This window comes from Simochromis diagramma, unplaced genomic scaffold, assembly GCF_900408965.1.
Source record: "Simochromis diagramma unplaced genomic scaffold, fSimDia1.1 OVJJ01000302.1, whole genome shotgun sequence".
Taxonomy (NCBI): Eukaryota; Metazoa; Chordata; class Actinopteri; order Cichliformes; family Cichlidae; genus Simochromis; species Simochromis diagramma.
In genome coordinates this window covers 9,042,639-9,062,593 of record NW_024386792.1, presented here as the reverse complement: position 1 = coordinate 9,062,593, position 19,955 = coordinate 9,042,639, and the positions used below count along the sequence as shown (strand labels likewise).

The 19,955-nt window shown below is 40.7% G+C and overlaps 1 protein-coding gene and 1 long non-coding RNA gene across 8 annotated transcripts; one reads left to right on the top strand and one right to left on the bottom strand.

The window, feature by feature from the left end:
- The first annotated feature begins 7,174 nt into the window (after nt 1-7,174).
- Nucleotides 7,175-14,115, top strand: LOC120728962. Of its 3 annotated transcripts, XR_005694830.1 has the most exons (4): nt 7,175-8,069; nt 8,158-8,224; nt 10,988-11,146; nt 13,446-14,115. It is a non-coding gene; the product is annotated as an uncharacterized LOC120728962 (long non-coding RNA). The 3 variants fall into 3 exon arrangements; XR_005694829.1 differs by having other exon boundaries at nt 7,175-8,224; XR_005694831.1 differs by having other exon boundaries at nt 7,175-8,574.
- Nucleotides 12,333-18,647, bottom strand: LOC120728961 (serine/threonine-protein kinase pim-2-like). 5 transcript variants are annotated; one of them, XM_040024229.1, is made up of 10 exons: nt 18,348-18,645; nt 17,474-17,716; nt 14,384-14,626; nt 14,115-14,249; nt 13,903-13,997; nt 13,714-13,761; nt 13,392-13,610; nt 13,108-13,288; nt 12,851-13,021; nt 12,333-12,761 (listed from the first exon to the last, which is right to left on the bottom strand). In XM_040024229.1, the coding sequence occupies exons 1-10, from the start codon at nt 18,406-18,408 to the stop codon at nt 12,670-12,672; spliced, it is 1,488 nt and encodes a 495-aa protein (XP_039880163.1). In that variant the 5' UTR covers nt 18,409-18,645; the 3' UTR covers nt 12,333-12,669. The 5 variants fall into 5 exon arrangements, with proteins under 5 accessions (XP_039880163.1, XP_039880165.1, XP_039880167.1 ...); XM_040024231.1 differs by lacking the exon at nt 17,474-17,716 and having other exon boundaries at nt 18,348-18,647; XM_040024233.1 differs by lacking the exons at nt 17,474-17,716; nt 18,348-18,645 and adding an exon at nt 16,894-17,180.
- Between the last annotated feature and the right edge of the window lie 1,308 nt (nt 18,648-19,955).

Genomic DNA, 19,955 nt, shown 5'->3' with positions numbered 1-19,955 from the left:
AGAAGCCTAAAACGTTACTCTTCTAGTTGTTATGCTGTGTTTGGCTTTCTGCAAACATGGTGCTGCACATCATAGTCAAACATCTCCACGTTGGTCTCATTTATCCAAAGACATTGTTCCACGGGTTTTATGGTTTGTTCAGATGCAACTTTGTAAACCTAAGCTGTGCTGTCATGTTTATTTTAGAGAGAAGAGGGTTTTTCTTTAAAAGTCTTTTTCTGATTGCACTTGTAAATTGTACATTTAACCTACCAACGTGAGATGTAGCTCTTGTTTTTGTTTTTTCCTTAAGCATTGCACTGTCTGACCTCACCTGAATCCTCCAGAAAAACAAACTGCCAAAACTGCTGCTTTAATAAAGGTGATCACACTTGCTAGCGATGCCTGGCTGCTCTTACCCTTCTAATTCCTATTGAAGCAGTGAGGCTGTACTTAATTTTTCACAGCACTGCATAGAGTCCTGTGAACACACAGATAACTGTATCAGCATATCAGCAAGTTTTGGCACAAGATGGAAAACACGCAGCCAGTTTACATGATAATGGGCATTCCTAATTGGTCACACTGATCATTTGTTTACATGAGTCATGTAAACAAAAGTAGGTCCAGTGGATCGTATGCTAAAATAGCTAACAAAAAAGCACTGGACAGCCTTTGGTTAGTATTTAGAGAATTGGATCAGCTCTTTTTATAGATGGCATTTAGATGTTTTTGGGCCACTACACTCAGGAACTTTCAGAAGCAAAAGTGACCATTCAAATGCAACCACAGCCTCTCCCTCGTTCTTTTCTGTGGTCCCTGACTTCATTTCTCTCCTGTGATTCTTACCTGTTTTTTTTCTGTGTTCCCTTTAGTTTTTGCTCCTTTGGTTGTGTTTTGGATTTATTTTTAACTTGATTTTATCTTGATGTGTTTTTGTGTCAGCTGTCTTCTTTAAAGCTCGCCATTTTCCCTGCCAATATTTATACCCACTTTTGTCTATACAAGAAATCTCCTTCCTTTTGTATTGCTTACATGTTTAAGTCAACATATGCACTGAAATTGTGAAAAAAGAGAAAGAAATCACTTTCTAATCTCAGGTAGACAGGTACAAAGTATGGAGACTAGGTTAAAAGACACCAATAATCTCAGTGATGTACATTCAAAGACAGTCATACAATCTGAAAAACTCACATCGACCTTGAATATTCTCAATGTTGTATTGAACTTTAAAAAAAAAAAACCCATATACTTACTTTCTGATGCATTCACAGCCATAATTCACGTCTGCACCTTTGGTAGGTATTAGCGTTACTCTGGCAATGAAAGGAGGCAAACTGTGTACATAAATTATAATATGTGGTGGTCACGCATCCTCACCAGCTGCTCAGCTTTGTATTTAGATTCATCGTCTCCTATTAAACATAATCTCCATCATCTACACGCACGCTGAGAGCATGTTATTGCAGCACCACAACGTTGCATAGACATTTTGTGCTATGTTGTCATGGCGATCACAGGTGAAACCAAGTATTTTGAGGGAGATTATATGTGTCATGCTTTCAGCTTTGAATGGTATAACATTGTGCACCAGCGTTGCTGAGTGAAACGGTTTAGGAGACTTCAGTGTTACTCTCGGGAACTCTGAGACTCTGTCTGATGTGACATTTCGGCGTCAACACAGGCGGCCGCAAAACCTTTGTGTTCAGCGTGCTCCCTCGTTTTTTTAATGTTCCAGTAGGTGAAAATAGTAACGTGTGCACAGTTGCATGTTGGGTGTTATTGTATGCAAAAGAAAAACGGCGGCCTGTTGCTTGATTCGAATGAGCTTCGTTGTGGTTTGTTTGCTGCCTCGCGGGCAGAAATGTACAATGTACAGCAAAAGTATTCGGCCCCCTTGAACTTTTCCACATTTTGTCACATTAAAGCCACAAACATGAATCAGTTTTATTGGAATTCCACGTGTACACTCATACAAAGTGGTGCACACGTGAGAAGTGGAATGAAAATCATACATGATTCCAAACATTTTTTTTTACAAATAAATAACTGTAAAGTGGGGTGTGCGTAATTATTCAGCCCCCTGAGTCAATACTTTGTAGAACCACCTTTTGCTGCAATTACAGCTGCCAGTCTTTTAGGGTATGTTTCTACCAGCTTTGCACATCTAGAGACTGAAATCCTTTCCCATTCTTCTTTGCAGAACAGCTCCAGCTCAGTCAGATTAGATGGACAGCGTTTGTGAACAGCAGTTTTCAGATCTTGCCACCGATTCTCGATTGGAGTTAGATCTGGACGTTGACTGGGCCATTCTAACACATGGATATGTTTTGTTTTGAACCATTCCATTGCTGCCCTGGCTTTATGTTTAGGGTCGTTGTCCTGCTGGAAGGTGAACCTCCGCCCCAGTCTCACGTCTTTTGCAGACTCCAAGAGGTTTTCTTCCAAGATTGCCCTGTATTTGGCTCCATCCATCTTCCCATCAACTCTCACCAGCTTCCCTGTCCCTGCTGAAGAGAAGCCCCCCCAGAGCATGATGCTGCCACCACCATATTTGACAGTGGGGATGATGTGTTCAGAGTGATGTGCAGTGTTAGTTTTCCGCCACACATAGCGTTTTGCATTTTGGCCAAAAAGTTCCATTTTGGTCTCATCTGACCAGAGCACCTTCTTCCACATGTTTGCTGTGTCCCCCACATGGCTTGTGGCAAACTGCAAACGGGACTTCTTATGGTTTTCTGTTAACAATGACTTTCTTCTTGCCACTCTTCCATAAAGGCCAACTTTGTGCAGTGCACGACTAATAGTTGTCCTATGGACAGATTCCCCCACCTGAGCGGTAGATCTCTGCAGCTCGTCCAGAGTCACCATGGGCCTCTTGGCTGCATTTCTGATCAGCGCTCTCCTTGTTCGGCCTGTGAGTTTAGGTGGACGGTCTTGTCTTGGTAGGTTTACAGTTGTGCCATACTCCTATTTCTGAATGATCGCTTGAACAGTGCTCCGTGGGATGTTCAAGGCTTGGGAAATATTTTTGTAGCCTAAGCCTGCTTTAAATTTCTCAATAACTTTATCCCTGACCTGTCTGATGTGTCCTTTGGACTTCATGGTGTTGTTGCTCCCAATATTCTCTTAGACAACCTCTGACAACCTCCTCTATTTGTACTGACATTAGATTACACACAGGTGCACTCTATTTAGTCATTAGCACTCATCAGGCAATGTCTATGGGCAACTGACTGCACTCAGACCAAAGGGGGCAGAATAATCATGCACACCCCACTTTTCAGTTATTTATTTGTACAAAATGTTTGGAATCATGTATGATTTTCGTTCCACTTCTCACGTGTACACCACCTTGTATTGGTCTTTCACGTGGAATTCCAATAAAATTGATTCATGTTTGTGGCTGTAATGTGACAAAAACTAGGAAAGTTCAAGGGGGCCGAATACTTTTGCAAGCCACTGTATTCTGTCTGTATTAATAATGTTTTGTTATTTTGTCCGAATGTTTCAGGAATGTGGGGCATGGATTTGCTGTTTATTTGGCTGTCCTCTGTAAAAGTGTGGCCTCCATGACATAAAATACTGTATATTAAACATGCACAATTAAACTTGACACTGAAGATTCAGATTGATTTTTTTCTATCCCGGAAGGGAGGTTCTGTGTAATCGTTTCCATTTGTTCGTCTGTCTGTCAGTTTTCAAGATCTCCTTTTTACACATTTGAGTGATGGTAGATATCAATAACGGTATGAACTGAGGTGAATTTAGGTGAAAATCAGGTCAAGGCTAAGCCAAATGTGAGGATCAGTAAAAATTTGGACCATCTTCACTTGAGGGACATGGGTACCTACTAGTTTGGCTAAGCGTTTGACATTGACTTTCATTGTTAGCATCCATGGTCAAAGTTAACCTTGAAAAATCATGCAAGATATCATATGAAAGGGCATGCAGAGAGCTGTGCAACACTTTATGTCTCAGTATGTCTCACTGATGTCACATTGACACCATAAAGTTTTTAAAATTAAAACGCTGCATGAATGTATCTTAAAATCTCAACTTTTTACAGCTTATAGAAGACAAAGATTTCAACTAATTCTTCTCCAGTCATATGGGTAAAGATAATAAAATACACAAATTTAGTATGTAATGCTTCATGATCATAGATCACCGATCACAGTCACAGGAGTTAGGTAAAAGCTTTAGTTTCCAGTCTATCATCTCCAAACTTTAAAATAATATATTAGTCATTAAGAGAAAATGAGCACTTTCTGTGTTTGAGCTCTTTAAAACATTATGTTTTCAATACAACTTTATAATGACACAAAAAGATGAATATAATACTACATTTCCATATTACCAGTGCTAAAATCAGCACAAAACATCAAAGCTTTAGGATAGCGCTCTCTGGGTGTTCTTGTTTTCATTTTTGGAAAAAGGCAAGAAAAACTGTCATGGCTTTTGTTTTTCACAGTATTGGTTCTTATTTTTATGTTTTGACACCACTGTGTTTTATAGCTCTGTTTATTCCTTGCTCGTTTGTTATTGTGTCTCCCTCCCACCTTTACCTTTGAGTTTTTCGTGTTTTCCCTGGATTCACGAGTTTCATCAGCTCAGCATTAAAGCATTCAGTGTTCCAGCCTCCTGTTTCCTTCATTTGGGTCCTCCGTTTAATAAAACAGCGGCTCGGATTATGATTGTATTGCATGCAGTGTCGGAAAAATGCATCTTCAAAAATAATAATCCGAGAGCCTCTCTTCTTTGGCTCTCGGAGGAGGCGGACGCACTTTTTCTCCTCTCCCTTATCTTCCCTGCTTATGTCTTTGTATTACTTTTCCCTGGAACACACTCTCACAATCTGTTTCTAAAACCTAAAGAGAATTATGGATTTGATCAACTGGTGTCTGAATGCTATTGACACCCTTTTCTCAACGAGAAGTCTGGATACAAGATGGACGGGTGGCAGAAATGGAGGGTCGTGTGCCTGGCGGGACTGTCGATCGAGGACGCTGAAGATATCTACCTATTCGGAACCATGATAACAGGGTTCTTGCTGATCGGAGCTGGCTTGGCCCTGACTTATCGAAGAATTAAGACAGCAGAACCGGCTGTTCAACCCCCCCCCCCAAAGCTGCCCGCTGGGATTGAAACGATGGGACGAGGCGCGACTTCTCAGAACGGGCTGGAAAGCAGAATGGTTAAGACCTTGGAGACGCTTACAGCCCGTAAATACTCAGAATAACACCTCTGAACGTATATTGGGATACATCAAGGAGAGGCCTGCTCAAAATAACACCCTTGGGCGAAAGTTGGATTGCATCGCGGAACGGCTCACTGCAGTTGTGAGTTCTCAGAATCGGCTGTTTGGGCAAAAGAATGAAAACACCAGCAAGTTTGATACCATCATCGGGAAGCTCGCGGTTCTCCAACAGGAGATTGAGAGACCAGTGTCGGAGTGTTAAAGAACAGCTTTGAAATTCTCATGAGTTGTCGCAAAGAAAGAAAGATTACTATCATAATCCGGCTACCCCTTCGGCGCCAGCTGTGGGCTCAAGGCCCGAGCTCAACAAAAACTCCCTGATAACGACTGTGTTGAGTCTGTTCCTTCCCATTCCATGCAAGGCCACCTGGGTTGGCTGGAAGACTGTTTACTAAGCCTGGCAGTGTGAAGGACACTGTCTCAGCTGAACTTTGGACACGCACACACATACATATACTGATAAGCACTCACTGACGGATCACCCTCCCTACCCCGGATCCAACGCCACCTCCAACGCTTACCTCCCCTCTGATGTGGACATCGGGTCAGTTGGAGGCGCAGTCAAAAGATTGCAGCGGTCCCAGATCAGATGTACACACTGGAACTCTTTCCCATGTTGCTGTCTGTGTTTATTGTGTTATGGTGTGTTGATATCTGTGCATTCCTGTATTATCCCTCTGTGTTACACATTTCGATGTTTTTTTTCCTCGCTACCTATCCTAACCTGTCTCCCCAATGTGATGTTTGTGTATTGTATGTACGGTCGGCAAGGTCTGTCATCTCGAGACCTGCAACTGACAAATAAAGGCTATCTCATCTCATCTCAATAGAGACTGGGTGTTTCATATGATCAATACACTCGAGGCATGCTGCTGCAGTACTCAGCAGCACAACTAGGATTACAAAAAGGTTTTCTGAGAAATGTTTTCCCTTCAAACAGACCACAGAACCACTTCATATTGCACATAAAATGGCTACTGGAAGCTTTCTATTCACTGGTGAAACAGGGTCCATACATTTCAATTGAAGATAGTTATTTAGTTCAGGCTCTGAAAGCATTTGAGTGACAGTCCAGAGAGGAAGCCTAGAATAAAAGCTCCAGCAAGGTGATCTATGGCCGGATCCATGTAGTCCACTTGTGATTCACCATGCACCATTATGTACTCGAGATCTCCTGATGAAGGAAACCAATTTTTTTTGTCAAATTTTAAATAAATAAATGTTTAAGGGTGGATATGTAGATGGAAATATCTTGGAAATAGTTTATGACACCCTGCTTTGATGCCACAAACATTGGAGCTGTGGAACTGGATGTGATGAGAGAGGCATCTTACTAAGAAACTCGGGCAGGGAAGCAAGCTGTCGAGGTATACTCACCCTAAAGTATACTCAGCTTCACTGTCTATAATTTACACAGTGAACATCATTTTGCATTAAATAACACTTCAAACTAGGCTGTGAACTCAGGATTGTTTTACTGTGTGGTATCAAACCATTAAGGCCCCTTTTATACTGGTTTATATCCAACTTTTATAAATAGCCTATGCCAGGAGTCAGCAACCTTTCTGATGATGAGGGCCATCTAAAATTTCCTCAGAAGTCAACGTGCCATATGATTGCATTAGCAATAAATTTAATAACGCTCTATATTATCAACAGTTACACACTATATAGACCAACTTTATAGAATTATATTTTTTTCGCAGATGTTGGCATAGAGCAGATCAGCTATTTTGGAAAAAAAAAAAAAGACACTTTTTATTAATAACAAGAACTCCATAAGAGCAAATGAACTGTACAACAGAAAATGCAAATGCCATTTATGGTCTCCTCAAAACAATGATAAGAGAAACAGGTCTCCGAGTGTCCAGCATTCAGACGGCTACCTGAGGACACTCTTCGTGTGAGAGAAAATCTGCTCACAGGGATATGTAGAGCCAAATACTGTCAATAAGGCCTCTGCAATGTTCTGAAGACAGTTAAACTTGTCAGGTAGTGATGTCCAGCAGGTGAAAATGCAAGCCCCATGAACAGGCACACCTATGGATTCCAGCTGTGTTCGTAGTTCTGCAAACTTTGACCCCCACAGAGTCAACCTTTTCAGTTCAGTCAGCTGCATTTCAATGTCATCTGTGTCCAGCCAGATTCCATATCCAAATCCACTTGCTCATTAAAGCTTTCTGGTTTGATCATAAAAGAAAACATTGGTCCATACACCTAAAAGCCCCGATAACGCATTGTGAATTCTGCTCGAGTCTACGGATGTATCCGTGTATTTCCGCGGTGCTGATGCTGCGCTGAGCGGAGAGCTCCTGAAGCCTTTGAAGTGTCGGAATGTGGAAATTTCAACATCGCTTGAAAAAACTACCAGCTAGCAAAGTCCCTCTCACTGGTAGGCTACGTTATTTTTAGCCAACTACAAGTTGAATCTGGTACATGGGGTTGTTAGTTTAGATACCGTCATTAAGAAGCAGTACAACTAATGTGTCTACGCGAGTTAATTTGCGATGTGCTCCGCTGGCACGGCCATTAATTTTTTAATACACCTTCTCAGATTAATTCACTGGGTGTCGTGCCATCAGTTAACCCTTCGCGTGCCAGCTGCGTGGCAGGAGTGCCCAGGATTGCCGACCCCTGGTCTAACCCATGCGAAATACAGGGCTGCAAATTCCCCTCTTGTCATCTAAAACGATTGCCTATTATTGTCACAAGGGGGCGCTTTGATGCAGTCTTGCTGCGTTACGACCTTGCGTCTTGTGCGCAGGAAGCATTGGCTGTCTCTTCCTATGAGAGCTTCGCAATAATGGCGGTCAAGTGTTTTTTCAACAAAGTATGCAGTGCTACAAACTAGATAATGAGACCAAATTGGTTTTTTTTTTTTTTTACATATCAATGCTAATAAGCTACTCTTTTATTAGGCCCCGAACTCTGACCACAAAGGGAATAACGTGTGTCGAGTTACTTGTGTTGGAGTTATTTGTCCCGGTGAGTCACTCGCTTTCGTTAGCTACCTGTTAAGTTTACACAATGTATTTTTCCCGCCGATTAAGCTCAGAAACATTTGAAAAAAACTAAACAAAACACCAATACAATCGGGAACTGTGAGAATGTATTGTGTTGTTTTACTTATCTTGTTGTTCCTTACAGTAAGTACAATAAGTGTTTAATGTTCTAAGCTACAGATGGTACTGCCGATGCTAGGTGTGATGCTATAGCTGCTATGTGCGGTTACTCAGGACTCAGGGAGGGGCGGCCCTCTGCTGCTACCGGTTGGTGTGAGAGAAGGAAAACGGGATAAAGACATGCTGTGGAAGAGAGACAGAGATTAATAACAGGTACGATTCAATGCAGAGAGGTCTATTAACTAGGGTTTTGCGATAGAAACGATATACGATAGAGATTTTGACTATACCGCTCTATCACGATAGCGGATGTTGATGATGTCATCAAGCTGCGCCTGTTTTGGTCGAAAGCGTCGCAGTGGCTACAACCATTATCATCTGCAAATTATGCTCACAGTCATAGCAAAGAGATGAAGCACTTTTGAAATATGGGGAAAGCCAAAAACTGCGCTTCCTCCACTTCCGTAACATTGATACATTAATGTTGAATTCTCTCGCAGCTGCTCTATTCCCATGTTGTTGCAGTATATTAATAACTAACCTCGCATTGTGGATGAATAATCTCAGTTGTTCTCCTGACTGAAGTTTGCCCTGTGTATAGCATCCTGCTATGCGATTGCATTTGTCCCTGACCACCAGAATCCCTCACGTTAACCTTTATCGAGTGGGAAAAAAAGTTGGCGTTCATCCTCCAGCTTCACTGTGCTAATGTTATGCTAACATAGCTGTGTCGCTAGCAATCGCGTAGCACAACATTATATTCCAGGTAGTCCAACTTCAGTAACCATACAAACGCCACTTCTGTTTAGTTTTCTGTCTTCATTTATGTCGGAAGTGGTAGCAGAGCTGTACGTTTTAGTTAGTTTCAAAAATCTATCAGTCAGAACATGGTATGTCATGTTTAGGAGGAAAGTAGCGAGCTAACTTCCTGCTAACTTCTAACTCCGTTAAATTTAATAACTTCTGTTTTCATGGATGCCTGGATGTTAAACTTAATTGTTACACCTGGTAAAGCAGCAACGATGATGATTTTATTAAAGATTAAAGAATTTAGACCGTTTTTAACTCTGTGTTCGTGTGACTTTGGGACCTGAAATGGACGGAGTTTTGGACCCAGAGTATTCCGCGAAGCTTCTACTACGGCAGCCGTAATTCTCTGACAATCCATCAAGCAGTGCGGCTTACCAAAGTTGTACTAAAACATTTTTTAACAGATTTCTGCACGCCCAAATCGGTTCGAGGTCAGTAAGCACAACCAGAATTCATACATAAGGCGCACTCTCGATTTTTGAGAAAATTAAAGGATTTTAAGTGTGCTTTATAGCGTGGAAAATACGTTATACAGAAGAAAAGAATATATCACGATATATATCGTTACCACGCATGCTTCAAATTATATCACATTAACACATAGTGAGTGAGAAAGGTGACTAGAAAGGAAAAACTCAATGCATCATGGGAATCCCCAGCAGCCTATGTCTATTGCAGCATAACAAAGGGAGGATTCAGGGTCACCTGGTCCAGCCCTGACTATATGCTTTAGCAAAAAGGAAAGTTTTAAGCCTAATCTTAAAAGTAGAGATAGTGTCTGTCTCCCGAATCCAAACTGGAAGCTGGTTCCACAGAAGAGGGGCCTGAAAACTGAAGGCTCTGCCTCCCATTCTACTTTTAAATACTCTAAGAACAACAAGTAGGCCTGCAGTGCAAGAGCGAAGTGCTCTAATAGGGTGATATGGCACTACAAGGTCATTAAGATAAGATAAGGGCTGATTATTTAAGACCTTGAATGTGAGGAGCAGGATTTTGAATTCAATCCTAGATTTAACAGGGAGCCAATGCAGGGAAGCCAATACAGGAGAAATCTGCTCTCTCTTTCTAGTCCCTGTCAGGACTCTTGCTGCAGCATTTTGGATAACTGAAGGCTTTTCAGGGAGTTTCTAGGACTTCCTGATAGTAATGAATTACAGTAGTCCAGCCTAGAAGTAATAAATGCATGAACTAGTTCAGCGTCAATCTGAGACAGGATATTTCTAATTTTAGAGATGCTGCCCAAATGGAAGAAAGCAGTCCTACATATTTGTTTAATATGTGCATTGAAGGACATGTCTTGCTCAGAGAGGGGCAGCCATCTGCTGTGAGCGGTTGTGGTTGAGGGGAAGAATTCTTTGAATTTGATATTTTAATCGGTGTGTTTTGATTAGCTGTAACCTCCCCTGTGTTTCTATGACTAGTTGAGTGTTAGTCTCTTGTCTCTGTGTGTAATTAGTTCAGTTTCTGTTTTCAGTTTTTTGTCTCTTGTACTTTGCCTTTAGTTTTATTTTCATTTGCTCTATTATTTAGATTGAGCTCAGCTGTGTCTTCTTGCACTTATTCAATTTCAAGTCACTTTTATTAATGTAGCGCCAAAATCACAACAACGTTTGCCTCCTATGCACTTTATATTGTAAGGTAAAGACCTGACAATAATGCAAAGGAAAGAAAGGAAGAAAAGCCCATGTCACAAACTGGAAATGAGAGTGCAGTTGGACCTAAGAGCAGACTCAATCACTTGAAATATTTACAAGATTTATTCATGAGAGGAATCAACTTAAACAGGAGCACGGTCATTAACAGAAACTCTGCACAGGTGCCGTGGGAAACCAGGGGGCAGAGAAACAGTCGGGCACGCGGAACACAGGAAGAGCACGGGCTGGAACTTCTGCAACAGAGGAGAGAGGCGTGACTGGACTGGGAAACGAGTGAGAGAAGGCAGAGTGAGAGAGACAAGGCCAACTTTTACAGACAGGTAAGAGAGCGCAGACGGTCATTAGCATCACAGTGGATTCTTTTGTCACACATTAGGTGATCAGTCAAACAGCTCTATTAAATTTATGGAATTCACATTGAGTATAGATGGATATTAAGAAATATGGCTGGGTATCGTCACTGATTTCTAGAATCGATTCGATTCCGATTCACAAGGTCCCGAATCGATTCGATCCACGATTTGATTTGTTTCGATTCAATTTGAATCAGGGAAATTTTGCCTCAGACAGTCAGAAATATTATAATTCTGATCACTTATCAGTACATATCTATATTTTTATATCTATAAAAAGAAAGCTGACGCTTGCGAGACTTGGTCTGGGTTTTTATAGCAGATGACATTAAAAATATTGTGCAGTCAAAAACGAAGTGAAGCAGAGCAAAGTTACAGAGGTTTGATTAGAGACACAGCTAAGCGTACGTGCCGGCGGGTGAGAAAGCCACATCTCAGTGATTCTGATTCGTCGGGTCCGCGTTTTGTGTTCACGTCTTTGTGCAGAATCCGTGTACCTGCTCTCATTTACTGTTTTAGCTGTTTGGTGGTTGTAGAAATTTTGTGAGGTTTAACCTGAGATTCTGGTGTTTCGGGCAAAATAAATTTCTATTTAAAAATCGATTCAGGTTTTAATGAATCGATATCACGTTATCCAAGCCAGAATCGATTTTAATCGATAAATCGATCATCAAAACCCACCCCTATTAAGAAATATAAAATTTTCACTACTGAATGGACATTAATGATTCAATTCAACCTTAACTATAGCAACAAGTCACATCTGTTGTCTAGAGGCACTTTACATTGGAAGGAAGAGACCCTATACTATTAGAAAATGAATCCCACCTATCAGAGAGCCCACTGTGAGCAAACAATCAGCAACAGTGGGAAGGAAAAACTGTTAGATCCAGGAAATCTGTTGAGACGCATTAGAGGTTAGGGCAACAGATGCAAGTCTTCAGAGCAGTGACAGTGTGACTTTCGTTGTGCATACTTTAACCTGATTGAGTTTTCAGTTTTCTTACTTGTCAAAATGCATCATGAGTAAAAAACAATCCTTGACATGGTAATGAAAGAGTATTCTCAGCAGAGTTGAGTTAAACAAGTTTTAATGGAAGTTTAAGTTAAATCTTTTGATTTTTACTAATTTTGATTACATCAATGTATTTTATTACATTAACCTAATCAAATAAGGCCAATTTTGATGAAGCTCCTGACCCAGCCCAAGCTCTCTATGAAGACGAGGAAAAACTCCCCGGGGGGCCAGAATGATGGGAAGAAACCTCGGGAAAGCCAATTCAAAGAGAGATCCCCTTTCCTGGGATGGCTGGGGGGGTTACAGGAATTTCAGGATAGCAAAACTTAGAATCGGCCAAAAGAAACCAAAAAACAACCTTTTCCTGTTAAAAAAAACAAAAAAAATGAAAGAAAGACAAAAAAAGAAAGTTAGGTCACGTATCACACTTATATGATAATATATGAAATGTGTGTGTGTGTGAGAGATGGGTTTATCTGAGCCAGGGGTGACGCTGGAGGTCCCCCAGCGTTGGGCGCTTCTCCGGGACATCGGATAAACACGCATCCAGGAAATTCCGGCAGTCTGGAAAGAAAGAAAGGAGAGAAAAGATGAAGATGATAGTTCCAGTGATCCAAGCCATCAGTGAATCTTGAAGTGTGATGTTTTCTTACGTGGTGACAGATGCTCGTTGAATTTCAGTTCGTTTTCGATGAACGTCATGATATTAAAGTCCCCCACATGAAGCGCTTCGTACAGCACCACTCCCATTTGCCACACCGTGGTGGGTCCAGGCCTGTATTTTTTGCCCCAGTAACATTCGGGAGGGCTGTGGATAGGTGTACCTAATAAACAGACACAATTACAATTTCTTCTAAAACAAAAGGCACAAATTGCTACATCTGTGAAGAGCAGGAGCTGAATATGTTACCATAGAAGAAGCGGAACTGCGATTGCTCCGTAGCAAAGCAGCTCAGGCCAAAGTCAATGATACGAACTCGAGGCACATCTGAGCCGGTCTCAATCAGAATGTTGTCACTCTTGATGTCCCGGTGAAAGATGTGTTTCTCCTCCAGGTCCTTTGCTGCATCAACCAGTTGCTTCAGAATGACCTGGAAAAGATGAAAAAGACAGTAATGAGTCAACAGGTTGATGCTTCTCTGATACTCTGTGCTTTGAGTGCTGTACAGTCTAAGGCTCTTCCAGTCAACTCACCTTGGCCTTTCCTTCTGGTAAACATCCTCCATTTTCTCTTATGTATTCAAACAGGTCCACCGCGGGGACAGGTCTCTCCTGCACCAGGATCAGCTCTGTGCCAAAGTCAAACCAGTCCAACAGAGACACAGGAGCCAACGTTCCCACTGATCCATCTGCTTCAGCTGCAAGCTTCAGCAAAATGGCCACTTCCACTGAGACTTCCTTCCCGTTTTCATCCTGATATATTACAACAAAGTGGATGATGAGGAACAGATGTTTCACAGGTGAACGCTGCACTCAGTCCAGGAATGTAAAAACAGTTCAAGTGTTGCACACTTACCGTCACTTGGATGGGGATTTTGTCCTTGGGAACGTGTTTGATGGCTACCTAAAAGACACAGAGCATTGGTGAGCATTTCCTCAGTATGACATCATTAAAGGTGTAAAACGGCACCTTTAATGCTCAGCTGACGATATTATCCGTTATCTGCATTACTGCCTGTCTTACTCCCACCATCTGAACACTTACTGGGAAATGATCTGTTATCCTGTAGCCAGCAAACACTGCTCCACAGCCGCCATTTCCTAGATGGTGCTCCTGCACATATCTGGCTTGGTATTCCCCTGAAAAGACACAAATGTTGTTTTACTACAGCTGTGACACAAATTACTCTCTGCTGTACCCTAAATGTTCATTTTGCTCTTCACCTGAGTATAAAAGCCAAGCTGCTTGCTACTTACGTTGCTGGTCGGCTGCTGAATTTTGGACGACGTTTTTGGTTTTGTCCTTTTTCTTTTTCTTGGGTGACTCTTTGCTGTCTCCCGCAGACTTGTTTCTACCATTTTTTGTGCACCCCTTTGTGTTTTGACTGCAGTCTGCAGATGTGGAAAACACCAAAAGCACATCAGCGTATTAGATCATACACACAAATATCTCCCAAACACTAATATCTTAAACCGAGCAACCAGCTGTGCACTTAATCTACCCCTCACTCAACTAATTAGCCTACCTTTACCAGTGTCCACGGAGGAAGACGCTTGCTCCCTGTCTTCACTCGTAGGCTCAGCAAGTTTAATCTTCTTCGGTGCACTGGTTGTGCCCGCTCCATCTTGCTGGGCCTTACGCTTCACTGCTTTGACCTGGTGTGTATCTGAGCTGGTGGAAGGAGCAGCCTGCTCAGTGACCCTCCCTCTTTTTACGGGGGTCTTCTTTTCAGGACTGGCCTTTCTTTTAGCCATCCTGCTCTTAGAGTCTATAAACAACAACAACAACAACACAGTAGTGAAAAAGAGTGCTCGACATCAGGACTGGAAGGATTTTGATGCCATTTTAGGAAGTATTGGTTAAATTATTAACAAGTTTATCCTTTGATAAAAACAGAGCAACACCAGTCCATACTAGGTCTACTAAGACTTAGATCTTCATGACACTTGTTGATCTGTTTTTACTGCTGAGTCCAAGAATAAACTTGTCACATTATTTTACCAAAAGACAAAGTGCCCCATTAACCTTTCTTTGATTAGACGTGTTGTAATTATGTTGTTTTCAGTCAAACATACCCATATGGAAAAGAAATAGTACAAATTTATAAAAGACTTGCATAAGATGTGGCCTACTTCATACAATGAATCATATCAGGCTTATATGATTTACTCATGAAAGTGGCCACTTTCTCATTACTTTCATATATTGTTTTAGTAAGTATCCAAAACATACAAGTTTCACACAAGACAGATACAAACTTTATAAGATTTATATATATCTTTTCCATATGGGTAGGATTCAAATGTTTCATTTTATACACAGACTGTCAACATTTTTAGAAAAGTAGATTCTGTTATTTGAGGGATTTTACCCAGATTTGATGTATTTGTTTACTTGCTTTGATCTCCTGGATCTTTCTTTTCTCCTGAATTTGTATTTTTTCTCGTTTCCTTTTTCATGTTAATTTTTGAGACCTTTTAAAAGGGAAAATGTCACCGTGATGAGGGAATACTTCTTCAAATGTGTGCGCTTGTCTTTCCTAAGCTGTTTAAGCGAGTTCCGTAAGTGAGCTTTCAAAATAAACTCAGGAGTAGGGACGGGTATCGTTTCGGTTTTATCCGATACCGGTGCCAAACCGTTACTTTTGAAACGGTGCCGGTGCTCAAACGGTGCTCAAACCGGTGCTTAAAGAATGGAGAACACAAAATTGGTCCAAAAACCTCTCATGTTCAGCTGTTTTTTGTAAAAAGATAACAATGTTAGCCTTTTCTGCAGCTATGGGGCATATATGGCATCACTCTTGGCTGGAAGCAGTGCTTAAACAATGGAAAAAACACAAACTTTGTCCTAAACCTCTCATGTTTAACTGTTTTCCACTTTTTCTTTGGTCTTTTTAGCTTTTTTGGCCAGGGTGAAGGGAGTATCTGGCATCAAACAAGAAGACAGCCGCATGTAGCTATGATGATGTTTGCTAGTTCACCTTACCTGCATTAATGTAATAACGTGGTTAGCCTACTCAACGTAAATTACACACGAACAACATTAAGCTACTCACGCAGAGAAGAACGGCTGCTGCTGCATCATCATCCGTCATCATTTCTGCTACACTGGCAGGGCTAGGGGCCAGGACTCTCCTCTTCGTGTTTTTGGGGGATGTTGCATAACAGGCAACCCACCCGCAGTAGATGTGCTCGGTGTGAGGTCTCGCAGCAAGCTATCAAATACGGCGCGTTTCTCGGCTTTAAAAAAACCGCTATGCGTCGCTAGGTGTTTCATCGGATTTGAGGTGTTACCTCCTTTGACAGTATCACAGTATCAGGTTAAAGCACTTGTTGCAGGCTGCTGAGTTTGCATATATTGCTGTGAAGTACAGCCAGACTTTTGACCGCTTCGCCTTGGACATTTTTAATCTGTAGCTCTGCTCTAAAAGAACGCACGTACCTGGACCCGCCTACTATCCTCGGAAACGTAAAATGATTGGCTAGACGTGTATCACAGCTCAGGAAAAACAAGCACCGAAATAAAGCACCGAAATGTGCGCTGCTTTTCGGTCTGGTTACTACCGTTTATGTCAGAACCGGTGCCATCATGGCACCGGACACCGGTACCCATCCCTACTCAGGAGACTATGGCAACAGAACCTTGCCTTTCAGTGACATCACCGACTGCCAGTAAAAGTGTTCCTAAGTAGTTTAAAGAAAAACACTATGGCAGACAAAGCCATAATAATTCATATAATTTAATGAGAAGTCGATATACCTACCTATAAATTTTGTTTTTTAAATTGTGCATTTATTTTGTATATAGTGTAACTACTGGACCTTATTTCTCTTTTTAAATCTAGACAAAACCACGTTTTTGAGGTTGTATCACCTTTCCATTTTCTATTAAAGTACATTAATTCATGTGTACTTTGTTTTCTAAAATAAAAACATCATAGTTGCCCAATACCCCGTTGTTGTGTGAATAGCTATGGGTTAACTAGCTATTGGTGTTAATTTACTGATTAACTTATAAAACACATGCTCAACTTACTGAAAAAGTCCCACAGTGGCTTCCATCCTTATGTTGGTTTGTCCAGTTTACGGCAGAACACATCAAACCTGGGGCCCATGTCAGCCCTACTTGCGGCCGTATATTTAAGTGAAGAAATATAAAGCAATTTGGCACTTGAAGAGCCTTTTTTGTTAGGGGGGGATTTATTTATTTTTGAGTCCAATGTTAAAATGCGTTCTTAAAAAAGTTTTTAAAAAAAATTAATATGAAGGTCTAACCCAGGAGTCAGCAACCTTTCTGATGATAAGTGCCATCTAAAATTTCCTTAGAAGTCAACGTGCCATATGATTGCATTAGCAATAAATTAAATAACGCTCTATATCAACAGTTACACACTATATAGACCAACTTTGTAGAATTATATTTGTTCGCAGATGTTGGCATAGAGCAGATCAGCTATTTTGAAACAAAAAATACACTTTTTTTTTTTTATCAGTAACAAGAACTCCATAACAGCAAATGAACTGTACAACAGAAACGTATCTCCCAAACACTAATATCTTAAACCGAGCAACCAGCTGTGCACTTAATCTACCCCTCACTCAACTAATTAGCCTACCTTTACCAGTGTCCACGGAGGAAGACGCTTGCTCCCTGTCTTCACTCGTAGGCTCAGCAAGTTTAATCTTCTTCGGTGCACTGGTTGTGCCCGCTCCATCTTGCTGGGCCTTACGCTTCACTGCTTTGACCTGGTGTGTATCTGAGCTGGTGGAAGGAGCAGCCTGCTCAGTGACCCTCCCTCTTTTTACAGGGGTCTTCTTTTCAGGACTGGCCTTTCTTTTAGCCATCCTGCTCTTAGAGTCTATAAACAACAACAACAACACAGTAGTGAAAAAGAGTGCTCGACATCAGGACTGGAAGGATTTTGATGCCATTTTAGGAAGTATTGGTTAAATTATAATAACAAGTTTATCCTTTTGATAAAAAACAGAGCAACACCAGTCCATACTAGGTCTACTAAGACTTAGATCTTCATGACACTTGTTGATCTGTTTTTACTGCTGAGTCCAAGAATAAACTTGTCACATTATTTTACCAAAAGACAAAGTGCCCCATTAACCTTTCTTTGATTAGACGTGTTGTAATTATGCTATTTTCAGTCAAACATACCCATATGGAAAAGAAATAGTACAAATTTATAAAAGACTTGCATAAGATGTGGCCTACTTCATACAGTGAATCCTATCAGGCTTATAATATTTACTCATGAAAGTGGCCACTTTCTCATTACTTTCATATATTGTTTTAGTAAGTATCCAAAACATACAAGTTTCACACAAGACAGATACAAACTTTATAAGATTTATATATATCTTTTCCATATGGGTAGGATTCAAATGTTTCATTTTATACACAGACTGTCAACATTTTTAGAAAAGTAGATTCTGTTATTTGAGGGATTTTACCCAGATTTGATGTATTTGTTTACTTACTTTGTTCTCCTGGATCTTTCTTATCTCCTGAATTTGTATTTTTTCTCGTTTCCTTTTTCATGTTAATTTTTGAGACCTTTTAAAAGGGAAAATGTCACCGTGATGAGGGAATACTTTTTCAAATGTGTGCGCTTGTCTTTCCTAAGCTGTTTAAGCGAGTTCCGTAAGTGAGCTTTCAAAATAAACTCAGGAGACTATGGCAACAGAACCTTGCCTTTCAGTGACATCACCGACTGCCAGTAAAAGTGTTCCTAAGTAGTTTAAAGAAAAACACTATGGCAGACAAAGCCATAATAATTCATATAATTTAATGAGAAGTCGATATACCTACCTATAAATTTTGTTTTTTAAATTGTGCATTTATTTTGTATATAGTGTAACTACTGGACCTTATTTCTCTTTTTAAAGCTAGAGACAACCACGTTTTTGAGGTTGTATCACCTTTCCATTTTCTATTAAAGTACATTAATTCATGTGTACTTTGTTTTCTAAAATAAAAACATCATAGTTACCCAATACCCCGTTGTTGTGTGAATAGCTATGGGTTAACTAGCTATTGGTGTTAATTTACTGATTAACTTATAAAACACATGCTCAACTTACTGAAAAAGTCCCACAGTGGCTTCCATCCTTATGTTGGTTTGTCCAGTTTACGGCAGAACACATCAAACCTGGGGCCCATGTCAGCTCTACTTGCGGCCGTATATTTAAGTGAAGAAATATAAAGCAATTTGGCACTTGAAGAGCCTTTTTTGTTAGGGGGGGATTTATTTATTTTTGAGTCCAATGTTAAAATGCGTTCTTAAAAAAGTTAAAAAAAAAATTAATATGAAGGTCTAACCCAGGAGTCAGCAACCTTTCTGATGATAAGTGCCATCTAAAATTTCCTTAGAAGTCAACGTGCCATATGATTGCATTAGCAATAAATTAAATAACGCTCTATATCAACAGTTACACACTATATAGACCAACTTTGTAGAATTATATTTGTTCGCAGATGTTGGCATACAGCAGATCAGCTATTTTGAAACAAAAAAATACACTTTTTTTTTTTTTTTATCAGTAACAAGAACTCCATAACAGCAAATGAATTGTACAACAGAAAATGTAAATGCTATTTATGGTCTCCTCAAAACAATGATAAGAAAAATAAACTGGGCCAATATGGCATGTTTGTTAATACAGGGATGGACATAGGGCTGGGCGATATATCGAGTTTTTTAAAAATATCGATATATTTTTATATTAGATATAAGATGTGACCATATCCTTTATATCGATATATACGTTATAATTATAGTTGTGGAGCCAGAAGTTTGCCTCTCTTTCGTCCACTTTTGTCTCTACGCAACGTTACTCGGCCTCGCCTCTCCTTCACTGAACACAACTCCCCCTCCTCCCCCATAGCTTCACCTGCAGGCAGCGACAAGATGAACACGGCAAATCTCCGTTAACGAGTTACCGCGCATCGCTCTGTGCGTGGGGCTGGACGGCGTCAACGTGCTAACGAGCTAACCACGCTAACGCCATGCAGCCCACAGGGGCTGCACAGCCTAAAATCCTTTCATTTTCTCAAAAGTTGACAGCACGCCTTATGTATGAATTCTG

Excerpts from the sequence above, each read along its gene's own strand:
- LOC120728961 (XM_040024229.1), bottom strand. The coding sequence starts at position 18,408 with ATGAAAAAGGAAACGAGAAAAAATACAAATTCAGGAGATAAGAAAGAT. Across the intron at positions 14,627-17,473 it reads CTCCGTGGACACTGGTAAAG|ACTCTAAGAGCAGGATGGCT; the intron begins GTAGGCTAATTA and ends TGTTGTTTATAG. Across the intron at positions 12,762-12,850 it reads CAACGAGCATCTGTCACCAC|ACTGCCGGAATTTCCTGGAT; the intron begins GTAAGAAAACAT and ends CTTTCTTTCCAG.